This window comes from Apodemus sylvaticus, chromosome 17, assembly GCF_947179515.1.
Source record: "Apodemus sylvaticus chromosome 17, mApoSyl1.1, whole genome shotgun sequence".
In the NCBI taxonomy this organism is placed as follows: domain Eukaryota; kingdom Metazoa; phylum Chordata; class Mammalia; order Rodentia; family Muridae; genus Apodemus; species Apodemus sylvaticus.
The window spans coordinates 45,402,904-45,417,631 of NC_067488.1; the positions used below are offsets into that span (position 1 = coordinate 45,402,904).

At 52.4% G+C, this 14,728-nt stretch overlaps 2 protein-coding genes across 4 annotated transcripts; both read right to left on the reverse strand.

Annotated features, from left to right (window-relative positions):
• Positions 1–1,225: 1,225 nt before the first annotated feature.
• On the reverse strand, positions 1,226–5,732 carry Slc39a4 (solute carrier family 39 member 4). 2 transcript variants are annotated; one of them, XM_052161474.1, is made up of 12 exons: positions 5,130–5,729; positions 4,429–4,713; positions 3,809–4,004; positions 3,562–3,716; positions 3,302–3,473; positions 2,869–3,041; positions 2,603–2,758; positions 2,412–2,531; positions 2,282–2,336; positions 2,028–2,180; positions 1,595–1,782; positions 1,226–1,502 (listed from the first exon to the last, which is right to left on the reverse strand). In XM_052161474.1, exons 1-12 carry the CDS (start codon positions 5,319–5,321, stop codon positions 1,374–1,376), a joined length of 1,974 nt encoding a protein of 657 aa, XP_052017434.1. In that variant the 5' UTR covers positions 5,322–5,729; the 3' UTR covers positions 1,226–1,373. The 2 variants fall into 2 exon arrangements, with proteins under 2 accessions (XP_052017434.1, XP_052017435.1); XM_052161475.1 differs by lacking the exon at positions 1,595–1,782 and having other exon boundaries at positions 5,130–5,732.
• Positions 5,733–10,649: 4,917 nt separating this feature from the next.
• Vps28 (VPS28 subunit of ESCRT-I) lies at positions 10,650–14,640 on the reverse strand. Of its 2 annotated transcripts, XM_052160659.1 has the most exons (11): positions 14,530–14,624; positions 14,082–14,174; positions 13,681–13,750; positions 13,145–13,173; positions 13,003–13,040; positions 12,620–12,709; positions 11,943–12,048; positions 11,722–11,823; positions 11,188–11,241; positions 11,005–11,096; positions 10,650–10,916 (listed from the first exon to the last, which is right to left on the reverse strand). In XM_052160659.1, the coding sequence occupies exons 3-11, from the start codon at positions 13,715–13,717 to the stop codon at positions 10,799–10,801; spliced, it is 666 nt and encodes a 221-aa protein (XP_052016619.1). In that variant the 5' UTR covers positions 13,718–13,750; positions 14,082–14,174; positions 14,530–14,624; the 3' UTR covers positions 10,650–10,798. The 2 variants fall into 2 exon arrangements, with proteins under 2 accessions (XP_052016619.1, XP_052016620.1); XM_052160660.1 differs by lacking the exon at positions 14,082–14,174 and having other exon boundaries at positions 14,530–14,640.
• Positions 14,641–14,728: the final 88 nt, after the last annotated feature.

The window sequence follows — 14,728 nt, forward strand, 5'->3', positions numbered from 1 at the left end:
AGAGGCAGGCGGATTTCTGACTTCGAGGCCATCCTGGTCTATAGAGTGAGTTCCAGGACAGCCAGGGCTATAAAGAGAAACCCTGTCTCGAAAAAACCAAATCCAAAATACAAAAAAACCTTTTGGTTGGGGATGGGGGGGTAGGTTAGGGGATTTTGGGGGAACCAGGAAAGGGGACAACATTTGAAATGTAAATAAGAAATATATCTTCAAAAAAAAAACTTTTGGTCTTGCTGAAACTTTTTGGATTGTATAGTGACTTTCTTAAGAACCCAGACCCATTTTTTTTTTCCTTTTAAAGAGTTATTTATTGGGAGGCAGAGGCAGGCAGATTTCTGAGTTCGAGGCCAGCCTGGTCTACAGAGTGAGTTGAGTTCCAGGACAGCCAGGGAGGGCTACACAGAGAAACCCTGTCTCGAAAAAACAAAAACAAAAAAACAAACAAAAAAAGACAGGGTTTCCCTGTATGGCCCTGGCTGTCCTGGAACTCTAGACCAGGCTGGTCTCGAACTCAGAAATCCACCTGCCTCTGCCTCCCAGAGTGCTGGGATTACAGGCATGTGCCACCACTGCTTGGCCTACAGATCCATTTCTTTTTTTTTCTTTTAAGATTTATTTATTTAATGTATGTGGGTACACTGTCACTGTCTTCAGACACACCAGAAGAAGGCATCAGATGCCCGTTACAGATGGTTGTGAGCCACCATGTGGTTGCTGGGATTTGAACTCAGGACCTCTAGATGAGCAGTCAGTGCTCTTAACTGCTGAGCCATCTCTCCAGTCCCCACAGATCCATTTCTTATACCTGATCCAGAACTGAGAGAATAAATGTCTGTTCTTTAGGCACCTAGTCTAGGGCAGACAGTTATGTCAACCTCCAAAGGCTAATGCAAGAGGATTTGGAATATCCAATTCTGCCAAGAGCTGTGGAGTAGCTCAATATCAGCAGGTTGTCCTCTGGTTTGGTCATCTCTAGGCTTCTCTCTCCATGACAGAAATGAGCCCTCATATTTGTAAGCAATATTGGTAATGTTTTGACTGGAGACAGGGATCCCAATCAGATCCTGGAGACCTCTGACCATTCCCGGGGTTTAACTATAGAAAAGACAAGCTGGTTGTCCACAGGACGCCCCAGTGTAGCTATCCATAGCACGTAAATGCTGAGGAAGGAGGCAGTGGCCTGCCCAGAGCTTTCACCAGGAGACTCTACAAGAAGAGAGTGCAGTTAGATTTGATGGACAGGTTTTTATTGAAGTCAGAGGAGGGAAATGAGGCCTGAACCCTCTGGCTACCCGTAGAGGGTCCAACAATTAGATGGCTTAAGAAGGTAAATCAGAGTCAACAGGTACAAGGACTGGGATGAGACCCCGCTGTCAGAAGGTGATGTTGTCTTCATACATTGACAGCAGCAGCAGGAAGGTCCAGCCGGCCAGCAGACCCACGTTGTGGAGCAGGAAAAGAAGCCAGGGCCGCTGGTCCCGCACATTCATCATGGCTGGGAGCTGAGGAAAAAGGTGGACACCAATTCAGTAGCCAGTTGGGTGGAGGCCCTGGTTAGCTCGCCACCCCTACATAGGCTCTCCGCCTTTCTAACCATGTCACAGAGCGCCACATAAAGGAAGAGGCCGGTGGCTACCGCCAGAATCCAAGCCTCGCCCTCCTCGCCTACTCCAACTGCTAGAGCCACGTAGAGGCCAATGAATGCTGTGAGCGCAGAGGCCAGATTCAGCAAAAGCGCACACTTCACACTCAGACCGGCATGCAGCAGAGCAGCGAAGTCGCCTAGAACAGAACAAGTCAGTGAGAGCTCCGCCCACATGCCAGGTACAGCCCACCACACCAGTCACACCCACATCCCAGACAGACACACCCAAAGGCAGGCGGGGCCTTCCCACCTCTAGCCACGCCCCCCCATAACATGCTGCCCTCACAGAAAGGCTTTGTCCCTTCTTCTCTAACCTTGGTCACCTCCAGAATAGATCGCTCCCACTAAATCCCACCCATTCCAGCCACACCCCAAAGCTCACCGAGTTCGTGGGGCAGCTCATGGCAGAACACCGCCAGTGAGGTGGCCAGCCCAGTCTTCCACGAGGATGAGAAGGCTGCGCCCACAGCGAGCCCGTCGGCAAAGTTGTGCACCGCGTCGCCCAGCGTGATCAGATAGGGCAACAGTCTCAGCTCTGTGGGCGGAGCAAGCATGGGTCTTGGTAGGCCAGGTTCTGCACATGCCTAAGGGCAAACCCTGGATCGGCAGCCCTCCAGGAACTCCCACAGGGCTCACCTGCTCTCAGTCGCTGGGTCTCTGGGTTCAGTAGTTCCGGGGTCTCCTCTGTCACCTGCGGGGGAGCAAGAATGAACCCAGGCAAACACATAACTAAAGGGCTCCGTGTGGGGTAGGACTCGCCACTTACCAGGTCTGAGCGAGAGCTCTCATGGCTCTGTTTGGACTGTCGGAGATTGCTGGGTGCCAGCTGCAGTGATATTCCATGACTGTGCCCACCGTGGCTACAAGACCCATCTTTCTCAGGATCCTGTGGAAAAAAACTGGTCAGAGCCTATCAAGCCCTTACCCATCACACCTAGCGGTTCCCCAGAGCCTGACCTGGTCCCTGGGCAATACGAGGTTGAAGAAGCTCTCAAACAGGAAGAAGATGTAGAAGCCTCCAAGTACAGCCAGCAGGCGCCAGGTGGTCTGTCCACCAACGGCCACCTCCTCGTGGGTGTGACCCTCTCCTCCATGTGTGTGCAGTCCCAGCACCTGAGAAGGGGGCGGGTACTGACTGGGGACTTTCAGGGTTACAAGGGGCTTGAGGCTGGGGCTGAGAAAGGGCAGTGGGAGGGGGAGGATCCTGTTGAGTGAGGGCTGACCTTGGGTATTAGATGCAGGAGAGCATCACCCGTGAGTGCACCCACAGCCAAGCTTAGAAACGTCTGCATGATGTAGTGGGTGGCTGTGCTGCATTTGGCACAGGTCAGCAGCAGAAGACCGAACACGGCGCAGAGGCAGATGAGCAGAGTAGCCAGGGAGCCATAGAGATACCCTGTGGGTGGAGCTACGCTGAGATCCCCTGGCTTCCACTTCCTAGAGAGGCAACCCCCAAGTCCAGTCGGGGGAAGTGAGACCAGACCTCAGCGGACCTGTGGGCTGTCAGCAGGTGCCAGGTGTCTATTTACACTGGCCCTCTAGCTTTGAAATCCCCTCCCCTCCCCTCCTTTCCGGTTCCTCATTCCTCACTGCCTAATCCCTGCTTCCTTCTGGAGCCCAGTAACATGAGGCTAGCACCCAGGGGTAGCGACTCACTCTCTGTTTGACTGAGCTGGTCCTGAGTATGGCTGCTGAGGTGGAGGCTGCAGGCCCCACTTAGCTGTTGCTGGACTAAGGCAGGGGTCAGTTGGACCCAGGCCTGAGGGCTCACCCCAGCCTCTTCAGATAGCCCATACACAGCCATGACATCTTTGGCACTCAGGCACAGCTGGAGGCAAAGAGAACAGCACAGGAGTCAGGTGTCTGAGCAGACCCGTGGAAGTCCATCTCTCTCCAGAACAGCATGAGAGGCTTACCGTGTCCCATACACTAGAGCTGCTGTTGTGGTTGGTATGAAGCTCCGTGTCTTGGTGGCTGGCTTCCCTGTCCAGATGACTGTGGTCATGGTGATCATCATGGTCGCTGTGGTCCTCTCCACCCACCCCAAGGGAATGCATCAAATTCTCCAGTTCTGGAGAGAGAAACAGTGCAGTCAGCGTGCTCAGCCCCAGCCTTGTCCCCTCCCTCAGGCGTAGAGGCTCAGGCTCGTAGACTAGGCCTCACCATCCAGCGTGATATTGGGAGGGTCACTATTGTGTAGCCTGAACACAAAGTCCACAAAGTACTGAGGGCTAGGCAGGCCTTGGAAGCAGGACCCATTAATGACATGATCCAGCAAGGCAGTCAAGACCAGGCCGGGGCTTCTGGAGACCCCCGCTTCCTCAGCCTCCTCCAGCAGTTGGGGAACATCTACACAGGTCTGTAAAAAGAGATTGGCCTCAGCTCTACCCTCAGTATCAGCTTCTGGAGTCCACCCCCTGGATGGTCTTCCATCAACTCCCAACTCTCCTCAAATTACTTCCCAGATCTCACCAAAGACATCATCAGCTTATGTCCCTATACCATAAACCTTGGCTGCCCGAGCTAGTCACACCCTTCACGGTGGCCTATCACCTCCCTCGGCCACAGAGCTTTCCTGACCGCCATTTCCCCGAAGAGTTCCCCCAGACCCCGTCCTACCAACAGTGTACCCAGTTCTGATGCCCAATACACTCTTAGCCACCTAAGTATCTCCACAGACGCCAATGAGGCTGCACGTGGGACATTTCCCTTGCTGGGGCAGCCTCCCTTCCACGGCACTACAGACCTTGTCACTACCCCCCAAAAGCCCTCTAGGCCCTCACCTGCTCCCCAGTGGGTTGGCTGGCAGCATGGGCCTCAATCTTCTGTAGTAGCTGGCTCAGACCCAGGGTCATGGCCTCTGGACTCTCCAGTGTGGCCAGATAATCGTCCACACGGGAGGCCAAGAGGCCGGCTTGGATATCCTTGCATGTTTTCTCTGGGTCGTTAAGATAGAGGGCAGCGGCAGCACTAAGGTAAATAATGTATCTGGACTCCAGGACTGATTCTTGGGCAGGCTGTGGCTTGTCAGGTTTGCCTAGAGCCAAGACATTCTCCACAGACAGACACTGTGGGCAAACAGGTAGACAGGGTCTGGGCTAGACTGGGCCCAGCAGGCATAGGCAGGGAATGGATTCTATCTTATATTATATTCTGACCCTTGTACAGTTAGCTTGACTAGCAGCCTACCTACACAAAGGGGTCCCCAGCTGTGACTCCCCCATCCTGAAGGTGAGAGTGGTCGGCTGGAGTCACTACAAATTTGATAGCCTGGGGGAATGGAGCTGTGTGTCCCAGTAGGGGGAGGCCAGGCCTGTATAGGCCCCCCAGAAACAGAAAGGAGATTCCAGTCAGCCAGCAGGTTCAGACACCAGCCTCCAGACCCGCCTCCTGGAGTTTGCCCAGATCTCTTTTAGTGCCTGCCACAGGGTGGAGCGGATAGGAAGGGGCCGGGGCTGGGGGACCCATCGGGTGGGGGTGTTACCTTTTCACACGGCCCGTCGGTGCAGTGCACACGGGCCACCAGCGTATTTAACAGGCCGTCCAGTGCCGGGCGATCCAGAGAACCCTGGCCCGAGGTGAGCAGGCTGAGCAGGTTATTGGGCTGGACCATTGCTGCTGTGCCCACCAGCAGAGCCAACCAGAGGCCCTGTGGGAGCGACCTCGGGAGAGTCATGCCTCAGGCCCCCAATGCGTTGCTTGCAGAGGTGCTGACTTCTGGGCTTAGCTGGAGATTGCTGGGACTGCCTGGGAGCTGGGTTCAACTCGCTTTGGTTCTAGCTCCAAGACCTCTCCCAGATATTTCCTGCAGGGCTCTGTGATTGGCTGCTGGGCTAGCCATTCCAGTGGCAGATCCTCCCTGTAAGCCTGGGGGCAAGGAGCTGCTGTCTCCTGGGGCTGGAGCTAAAGGTGGGTCCCTTTCCTTAGGTGGGCAACTTGAGCCTGTCACATCCTGAACTGCCAGTCAGGGCTTTTTCTCTGTTCCCCGAAGAGCCCAGATCATCCTCTCCGGTTATCTGGCCTCTGGAGCACGAGCCAGGGGATTAGAGGTTTGAGCGCATAGATGCTACCAAGTCAAACATGGGTGTTCTGTTTGACATTTTCAGAAGAGCCCTTAGGCTCACCTCCACCCGTCACCAGCTGCCTCTCAGCTCAAGCAGCTTAGACAAATTCCAAATCTTGTAGAGCCCGAGGGTGGGGGTGCTGTTCTTGGCTCTTGAGCTAAGGTCTCTGGTTCTCAGGACTACGGTGGGGTGGGAGATTTCTGAAAGGTACCTGCTGAGTCATGTTCCCCACCCCCAGCGGCCCCCCCACCCCCGGGAAAATCCCCAGGAAATAACTAAAGCCCCGACCTAGACAAACAGGAAGCAAAGATGTGACCTTGGTCCTAGCCAACTTTTGGAGCTTTGAAGAGTTTTGAGTTGAGCAGTAGGCGTTTGAGGCCCTTTGTGAGCTTTCCGCCAGAGCACAAGGAGACTGAGGTGGGGCTGGGGTTCCCAGCTGTGCCCCTCCCCCACTGAGCCTTCCAGCCTTTGACCCCTGAGCCTTATCTCTATCCTGGTGGCAGGCTGAAGGAGGGGTTGGAATCTCATCTCTGGTGCTGACAAAATGCTGGGTCACTAGGCATTTTGGCCTTCTGGAAGAGGGCTTTGGGTAGCTCCAGAGGTACTGTGGCCCTCTTCCAGTCAGGTTCATACCAGTCCTGACCCTAGCCCTCTGGGGTGTGGTTGAGTATGAACCTAATGCCTGAAGGACTCTGTCCCCTAGTATTCTGGAGGGTGGGGCAGGGTGGGGAAAGAATCTAGCTGAGTATTCTTGAGCTCTGGGGTCAACTGCTTAGGACCTGTTCCCAACAAACACCCGTCCATGTTTCTTACAGCTAGCATCCCTGCAGTCAGTGCAGCATCCCGTCGGTCCTGTACAGGAAACTGGGAGAGCCAACGAGAAAGCATGCAGCTCAGAAGATACCAGATACCCAAACTGCCCTTCCTATTTCTTTTCATTTCTGGGCTGCTGGGGGCTTGAGACTAGGCTGGTATCCCCTAGGGAGAAGTCTTAGTGTAGGCTTGGCTGTTCTGGCTTCCCTAGATTTCTCCCTCAAAGGTGAGACCTGCCTGAGCTCTGGAAAGCCAGAACAGCCAGCCCTCGGGCAGCGGTTATCTGCCTCTCACTGCTGTGGCTGTCATGGAAAAGCTATATAATAAACCCATGTCTGGAGTAGGTGAGATGGTTCAGCAGATAAAGAATCTTGCCAAGGAGTCACGTGGTAGAAGGAAAAAAAAAAATCCAGCTCTGGAAAGCTATTCTCTCACCTCTATTGTGTGCCATAACAGTTGTTCCCTTGGGCAAAAAAAAAAAAAAAAAAAGGCATTGGTGACCTTCAGCACCGGGGGAACTGACTGGTGTTACAACTTGTGGAAGGTTCAGCTTGGGAAGATGAAGGTGTGGAAATGACCATACAGTGGATGGCTTTAATGATTTAATGCCACTGAACTGTGATCCAAGCGACTACAGTGGCAACTTCCGTGTGTCATCACAGTACAAAATTAAAATAGAGCAAATCAGTGCTACCTGGTTAGCAGTTCCCTGCAAGACTCCTACAGGACTAAGTTCAGTGGCTACAGATAATATGAAAAGAAGTAAGAACCAGGTGTCACAGCAAATACCCCTAATCCCCACACTCAGGAGGCAGAGGCAGGCACATATCTTCTTCCAGCTGGAGGCCAGCGTGGTCCACATAAGCAAGTTCAGGGCTAGGCAGGTCCTGTCTCAGAAAACAACAAAAGGGAGCAGGCCTGATGTGGGCCTGGTAGCAGACACCTGTTACTCCATCACTGGGGAAGCAGACAAAACACCCAAAGAAGGGCTGGAGAGATGGCTCAGCAGTTACAAGGACTGACTCTTCTTCTAGAGGACCCGGGCTCTGAGCATCCACATAATACCTCAAAACTACCCGTAACTACCCTTAAGGATCCACTGCCTCCGGCCTCTATGGCACCAATCATGAACGTGGTAGACAGACATGGAGGCAAGATATTCCTATGCATGGTTGAAAAGACAAGAAGGCAAGAGCTGTGAAGGTAGCTAGGTGGCAAAACATTTATTTGCCTAGCAACCCGCATGAGGCCTTAGGTTGGATCCTCAGCCACAGCTTTGCTGTCATCCCTTGGAGGATTGAATGTTACACGGCAGGGTCACGGTGTCTAAGTCCACACAGGACAGCAGAAGAGGTGGGCAGCCTGTGTCCTGGACTGAGTTCCTGGAGCCTGTGAACTGCCTAGAACTAGGTGCTGCTAGGGAGGTGTTCCTGGCAGGCAAGGAAGGAGGCAGCCACATTCCAGGAGCCGTGAGGACTTACTACATCCCTCCAATTGTTGAAGGTTGTTTAGGAGAAACAGCAAAAGGCTTTAGAAGTCACAGAATCTGGCCCACCCATGATGGGCGTGCCTCCAAGAGGCAGAGCCTTCGGTGTCATCCGGAGGACTTGGTGCTGTTGTAGAGCTTTGTTCAACTTGTCTTCACAGCCACCACATCCCTTGCAGTCTGTGACTTGTGCGCAGACTCAGTGGGGGCTTCCTAGCCCCACACTGGGCTGCATCACTGGCACTTAACAAAATTAGTGCTTGATCTTTTTCAGGCTCTGCTGCTGGAGCAGATTAATGATTCATCCACCACCCCGAGAAAGAACTTAAAGATGTAGATAGTTAGCAATGAGCACCACCCTTAGAAAGAATTTGGAGAACAGATTAAGATGTTTTTGTTAGGGCTGATGAGAAGGCTCAGCTGTTAAGAGAGCACTGACTGGCCGGGTGGTGGTGGCACATACCTTTAATCCCCGCACTTGGGAGGCAGGGGCAGGTGGATTTATGAGTTCGAGGCCAGCCTGGTCTACAGAGTGATTTCCAGGACAGCCAAGGATACACAGAGAAACCCTGTCTTGAAAAAGACGCCCCCCCCCCCAAAAAAGAGCACCAACTGCTCTTCGAAGGTCGTGACTTCAAATCCCAGCAACCACATGGTGGCTCATGGCCATCCATAACAAGGTCTGACGCCCTCTTCTGGATTGTCTGAAGATAGCTACAGTGTACTTACATATAATATATAAATCTTTTAAAAAACAAAATACGGGTGGTAGTGGCACATGCCTTTAATCCCAGTACTTGGGAGGCAGAGGCATGCGGATTTCTTTCTTCTTCTTCTTCTTTTTTTTTTTTTTTTTTTTTTTTTTTTGGTTTTTTGGATTTGTTTTTTTCGAGACAGGGTTTCTCTGTATAGCCCTGGCTGTCCTGGAACTCACTCTGTAGACCAGGCTGGCCCCGAACTCAGAAATCCACCTGCCTCTGCCTCGCTGAGTGCTGGGATTACAGGCGTGCGCCACCACTGCTAGCTAGGCGGATTTCTGAGTTACAACCCCCCCCCCCCCAAAAAAAAAAGGAAAAGAAAAGATGTTTTTGTTAATGGCTCTAATCTAAAAAATCTTGGGAAACAGTTTGAACTTCAGAAATAAACACTCTTAATAATTGAGCCAGAGGTTTTTTATGGTCAGGAAACAAAAACAATGGCTGCACTGGTTGGCACTTGGCTAAGGTGACTCCCTTGCTAAAACTTGGGCTGGGCTGGTGGTCAAGGTGTGATTAATTTCTTGTACCCATTTTTGCCCTCAGCTTCCTGATATGATTTAATAAAATTTGCTAATGGGTAGATAAGCAACTGGAGGACTTAAAGTAGAAATGGCTGGTTGTTTTGTTTTTTTTTATTCAAGTTTAGATTTGTGATCCTTTTAAGATTTTTATAAGATTTCTTTTGAAGATAAATAACAAGATAACTGATTTTTTTTCCTTTGCAAACACAAATTACTGCCTGCCAGTCAAGAGAAACTGACTGAAAAAAATGACCTTGCTTGCTTACACTTTGTTAATCTATAACGAATTGGTTAGTTACAATTATATGTGGGCTCTTGGGAATAATCTGTTTTCCACATCTGTTTTTCACCCATAATCCTTAACATTCGATCATGTGAGGGTATTAGGAAACATTTTTTCTTATGTATACTTATTGTAATCATTTACTTAGAGAAAAATAGAATGTAAGCCGCATTGTGATTTCTGTACTGCTTGAAAGATTTTGCTGGGATATATAAGCTGTGGGAGAAAAAGTTGTTGGGGCTTCTTTCCATCCATCAAATATGTGTGTGTGTATACATATATATATATATATACATACATATATGTACACATATATGTATACACACATATATGTATATACACACATATTTGTATATATGTAGAACCCATGGGAGCTTGTTGGAGTTTGCTCCATCCACCAGATGTGTATATGTATGCATGCATGTCTGTGTGTACATACACATATATACACACACACAAAGTGGTTGGAAGCTGGGCAGTGGTGGCGCACGCCTGTAATCCCAGCACTTGGGAGGCAGAGGCAGGCGGATTTCTGAGTTTGAGGCCAGCCTGGTCTACAGAGTGAGTTCCAGGACAGCCAGGGCTATACAGAGAATCCCTGCCTTGAAAAAACAAACAAATAAACAAACAAAGATGGTTGGAGTTCTGCCCTATCCAACCAAAGTGTAAATGTATATATGTCTATGTCTGTCTGTCTGTCTGTGAGCTTGTCCTGCTTCATCTATCACATAAATGTGTACGTGTGTATGTTTCTTCTTCCCTTTTCGTCTACTCACTGGCTACCATCAGTAGCAGCCGCTGTCAGGTGCCATCAGCACTGGCCCCCACTGACTCTATGCCATGCCTCAGTTTACTCTGGTGTTGAAGCTGGTCTTTGGTGTATAATTGCCCAGCTATCATCTCTCACAGAGGCTGCTCTCTCTGTGTGGGATGAGCAACAGAGGCAGGACCCCTTGCTGGTTTAGGGTAATGGCTTCAGGGGCTCTGTGCCCCCCAGAAGACAGGGTGCTGCCTCAAGGTCAGAAGGACATATAGAGAGAGATCACACAGGGCAGGGTCAGCATAGCTGCTCCCAGCAGGAAGGTTAGACAGATCTTTATTATGGGCGATGTCCTGACAATAGAGGCATCTAGGACGGGTATCGACACGGGGGTGGGGTGGGGTGGGGGGGTGGGGGGGGAGTTGGGGTGTCACATCTCCATCACACTCCTTCCCGCCTCAGTGAGGCTCAGGCGTGTAGGAATCGGTTAAAGGCGTTGTAAGCTGACTCCAGATCGAAGAGCATCTGGCGAACTTGGGAGTCATCCAGCTCATCAGAGGCCGACATACCACTCAGGGTCTGCAGCCTAGGGGCACAGGCACAAGTGTGTCTGAGCAGCAGGACTATGATGTCACCATGAGGCTCCACCTGCTCTGCTCGGGAAAGCCACTCACCATTGGCTGACGGTTTGGCGGCCCTCGAAGTCTGGAGGCAGGTGGCTCATTCTGTGCATGGTCTCCATCAGCTCCCGTAGGTCTGGCTGAATCTACAGATACAAGTGCTACCCCCGTGAGACCCTAGGTACCTTGCTCTGTCCCCCTCCATCCAGGCCCAGGCTCCCTGCCCGACTTCTGCACCTCGTCCATGGCACGGATCTCCAGACGCAGCTTGTCCATGACTGTGATGAAGAGCTGGAGGGGAGCACGTGCATTAGGCATCTCTTCCTCAGTGGGGTTTAGAGACCCTTTATAATATATATGCCAATTCCAAGGGCCAGGCCCCCACCCAGTTTCCTCCCCACACCTCATACTGGGGCTCCTTCCTGCCTGGGGACTATACTGAAGACCTGTCTGTTGATCTTCTGGGCCTATGGACAATTGGGATCACAACTGTGAGAGGAATCTGGGAACCTGGAAAGCTCCACTACACAATCCCTTCAAGCCAGGGTCCTGCCAGAGTAGATCCTGGTCCCCTTCATAGGTAGGAACTCAGTCAGGTGGGCCTTAGGCTCCGTGGATGCTTCTCATCCTCCTCACAGCTAAGATGATCCTTACCCCTCAGGGTACCGCTTAGGTTCAGAAGCCCCAAGAATATACATTTACGGCTGGCCCAGGCCAGTAGTCCCTTCCCTCTAATCCCCACAGGGCCCTCCCAGAAGCTGTGGGACACACCGAAACGACATCTGCAATGCAACGGTTGAGATTGCCCTTGTCGTCTTTGATAGTGATGGGTCGGTCCTCTTTGATCCTCTCCATAGCCAGTGGGCAGTCCAGCTGAGTAGAAAAGACACGGGTACTGGGCATCACAGGGCCTCCAGGGGTCTAGGGTCTCATACCACATCCCACCACACCCTCTCTTGCACGATGGAAGAAGGGAGGACTCGCTAACTCACTCTGAACTTTCGGCAAAATTCATCAATGGAGCTGATCTCTGAGCCCTGGACCTGTCGGAAGGCGGCTTTGTACTGGACCAGGAGCCTGGAGCAGGCTGCAGTGTACCTAGAGAGGGGACCGGATGCTTCTGGAGGCTGAGAGCAGTCTAGCTTGGTTCATCATGTTCTCCCTCAACAATTCTAGACGTAGCAGCTTTCTTTCATGCTAGGCTAGGAGGGCCAAGGGCTTCCTGTTGGGTCTGTGCATGCGAGCTCTGCACAAGAACAGGGAGGCATGAGAGAAACAGAACTACAACAGGGTATCTGTGTGGGCCGATCTGGAACTCAGCACAAGAGCAGATGTCTATTCCATTTGTCCTAGACCAGGTGTCAGACCTGCACTATCACCGGGCAGCTCCTGGTCTAGTCAAGCTGGCTTGTCATCTGTGGACATCAGCGTCCACACTTGACAGTGATACCTGAGACTATGCTGCCCAAAGGCTCCAGTTCGCCTTCTGAAGTCAGAGCTATACCCACCCTTACAGAAGGTCCCTGACTGACCCCGCCCTGAAACAGGCAGCAACAAGGAACACCCTCACAGCTTGCTGCACCTACTGCACCCACAAGCTTCGTGGAAGGGAGAAACACGCTTCTGAGGACTGGTGGCCATCAACATCTGAAGCCACAGGCTTGCTCACTCATTGGGGGTGACACAGTCCTTGATGTACGCCTTCTCCAGCGCCTGCATTGTCTTCACCACTGCAAAGAGTTCCGCCATGTTGTCATACCTAAGGCAAAGCCATCTGTCAGGCCTCGGTCCCAAGGCAGGGCAGCCAACTGCTGCTCTGCACCTATGGCAGAGTTCACCCCTAGGAGACATTCCTCAGGGACCAGCTCCCTAGCCCGACTGCGGTGGGTTTGTGTGTGTGTGTGTGTGTGTGTGTGTATGGGTGTGTATGTGTGTGTGTATATGTGTGTGTGTGTATGTGTGTGTATGTGTGTGTGTATGGGTATGTGTATATGTGTGTGTGTGTGTGTGTGTGCACACGCGCGCTAATGGCAGCTTAGAGACTTGACTTACTTCTCCCGCTCCCGAGCATTCTTGTACAGCTTTACCTCCTGTTGGAAAAGTGGTCAAGTCAGTCAGCATCTCTGGGCAGTTACAGAACGTGACAGCCACGTGGTCTCACGATGGCCTGGCCAGTTAAGGATCTGCCACTTACCTCGTACAGTTCTGGCTTGTTCCCAGGGGCTGCAATAGAGCAAGGAGGAGCTGACAAGGGGACCCCAGGACAGGCCCATTTCAGTTACGTCCCAAGAAGATGTGTCCCGTGCCATGTCCCATGGAGCTCGGAGGGAGCTACAGAATAGGGGTTCTAGCCTCACCTCCTACCAATGTGGCCTTGAAGAGGCTATCGATTGCTAGGTTTAGCTCTCTACACCCACCGAGACGATGGTAGTTTGTCTACAGAACCATGATTTGGTACAACTAACGGTCTTTCTCGTGCTTCACAACCTGCGGTTGGAGACGCAGAGTTGCTCAGCATGCCGGAGGTTCTGGCCACACTGGAGCTTATCTCTCCACAGCATGGTATGGCTGGGCCCTCAGAATCCCACCATAAATAATCCCGGCCCTAGTCAATCCCAGGGCCTATGGATATGGGGTGGAGGTAGCAGTGTGGTTGGCCCTTTCCCAACAGCCCCTGCAGCTGGGAAAACCTGGGCCCCTCCACTTCCTCCCAGGTTAGGTTACACTCACCTCCAACACCAGGAGTAGCTGGGATCCCGTGAAACATCCTGCAGGCCCTGGCAGCTACAGCACAAGAGACCTGGGGAGCAGAGCCAGCACTAACTCAAGGGTCCCCTCACACCTCAGGAACTGGGCTCTGGGGATCAGAGCATTGGGAGCTGCTTTCCTGCTCTCTACGGGAACGAGGCAGGATGCTAAAGGGCTGTCATGGGGAAGTCAGGCTTTGAGGATGAGCACCGAGTGCCGTGAGCTCGGTTAGGGTAGGGAAGAGCGGCTGTTAGAATTGGGGCAGCATCTTGGGCACAGGGGAAGGAAGGGCAGACCATTGCAACACCTTTTAATGGAAATGAACTGAGAACTAGGTGTCCAGGGCTTCTGGGTGTGAGGGGAAGTGTAGAGGTGGGTCTTACCTCAACTCTGTGGGAGACAGTGGGGAAATGAATAAAGGCAAGTGTATTGGTCGATGTGGTCGAGAAGCGGTGGAGACAAGGCCCAGGACAGGTCTAATAAGGACTTGGTGTCAGTGACTTAGCTCAGACGCGCCTCAGGATTTGAAACAGGGTGAACATAAATGTTCAAGGAAGATGGGCAAACTGAGATGGAGTGGCCTGATGAGGAGCCGGAGCTACCGAGGTCACAGGAGCTAGGAACAGCCGGCGGAGCCGCAGAAGAGAGGTGGATACCCTCACAGCCAGGGGACCCTGAGCTGTGGACCAGCAATGCCACTTGACAGCGCCCACCACCTACTGAGACGCTGGCCGCGCGGCAAGGGCCGCTGAGCCCAAAATGAGACGAGACCGGGACACCTAGCCCAGAGGGTTCCTAGGAGGAGGGGACCCGGCCACCGCCGCTGTGTACCTGGGGAGTTTGGAGTCCCGGAGATGGCGACAGAAGCTCGGTGCTCGCTTTTTCCGCCTGCGCCTGCCGGGAAACCCGATCGGCAGCTCGGCGCTCATTCTCAAACCTTGAGCCTACGCACACAGCAAGCCCAATCCGTTGGTCGGCGCTCGCCCTCGTTGCCTGAGCTTGCGCTCTGGAGTAGCTCCGCCTGTCAAGG

Coding starts and splice junctions, on each gene's coding strand:
- Slc39a4 (XM_052161474.1), bottom strand. CDS start 5,321: ATGACTCTCCCGAGGTCGCTCCCACAGGGCCTCTGGTTGGCTCTGCTG. Junction 4,005..4,428: donor GCCAACCCACTGGGGAGCAG/GTGAGGGCCTAG, acceptor CTCTTTTTACAG/ACCTGTGTAGATGTTCCCCA. Junction 1,503..1,594: donor ATGTGGCGCTCTGTGACATG/GTTAGAAAGGCG, acceptor CTTTTTCCTCAG/CTCCCAGCCATGATGAATGT.
- Vps28 (XM_052160660.1), bottom strand. CDS start 13,717: ATGTTTCACGGGATCCCAGCTACTCCTGGTGTTGGAG. Junction 13,041..13,144: donor ACAAGCCAGAACTGTACGAG/GTAAGTGGCAGA, acceptor CTTTTCCAACAG/GAGGTAAAGCTGTACAAGAA. Junction 11,824..11,942: donor AATTTTGCCGAAAGTTCAGA/GTGAGTTAGCGA, acceptor TTTTCTACTCAG/CTGGACTGCCCACTGGCTAT.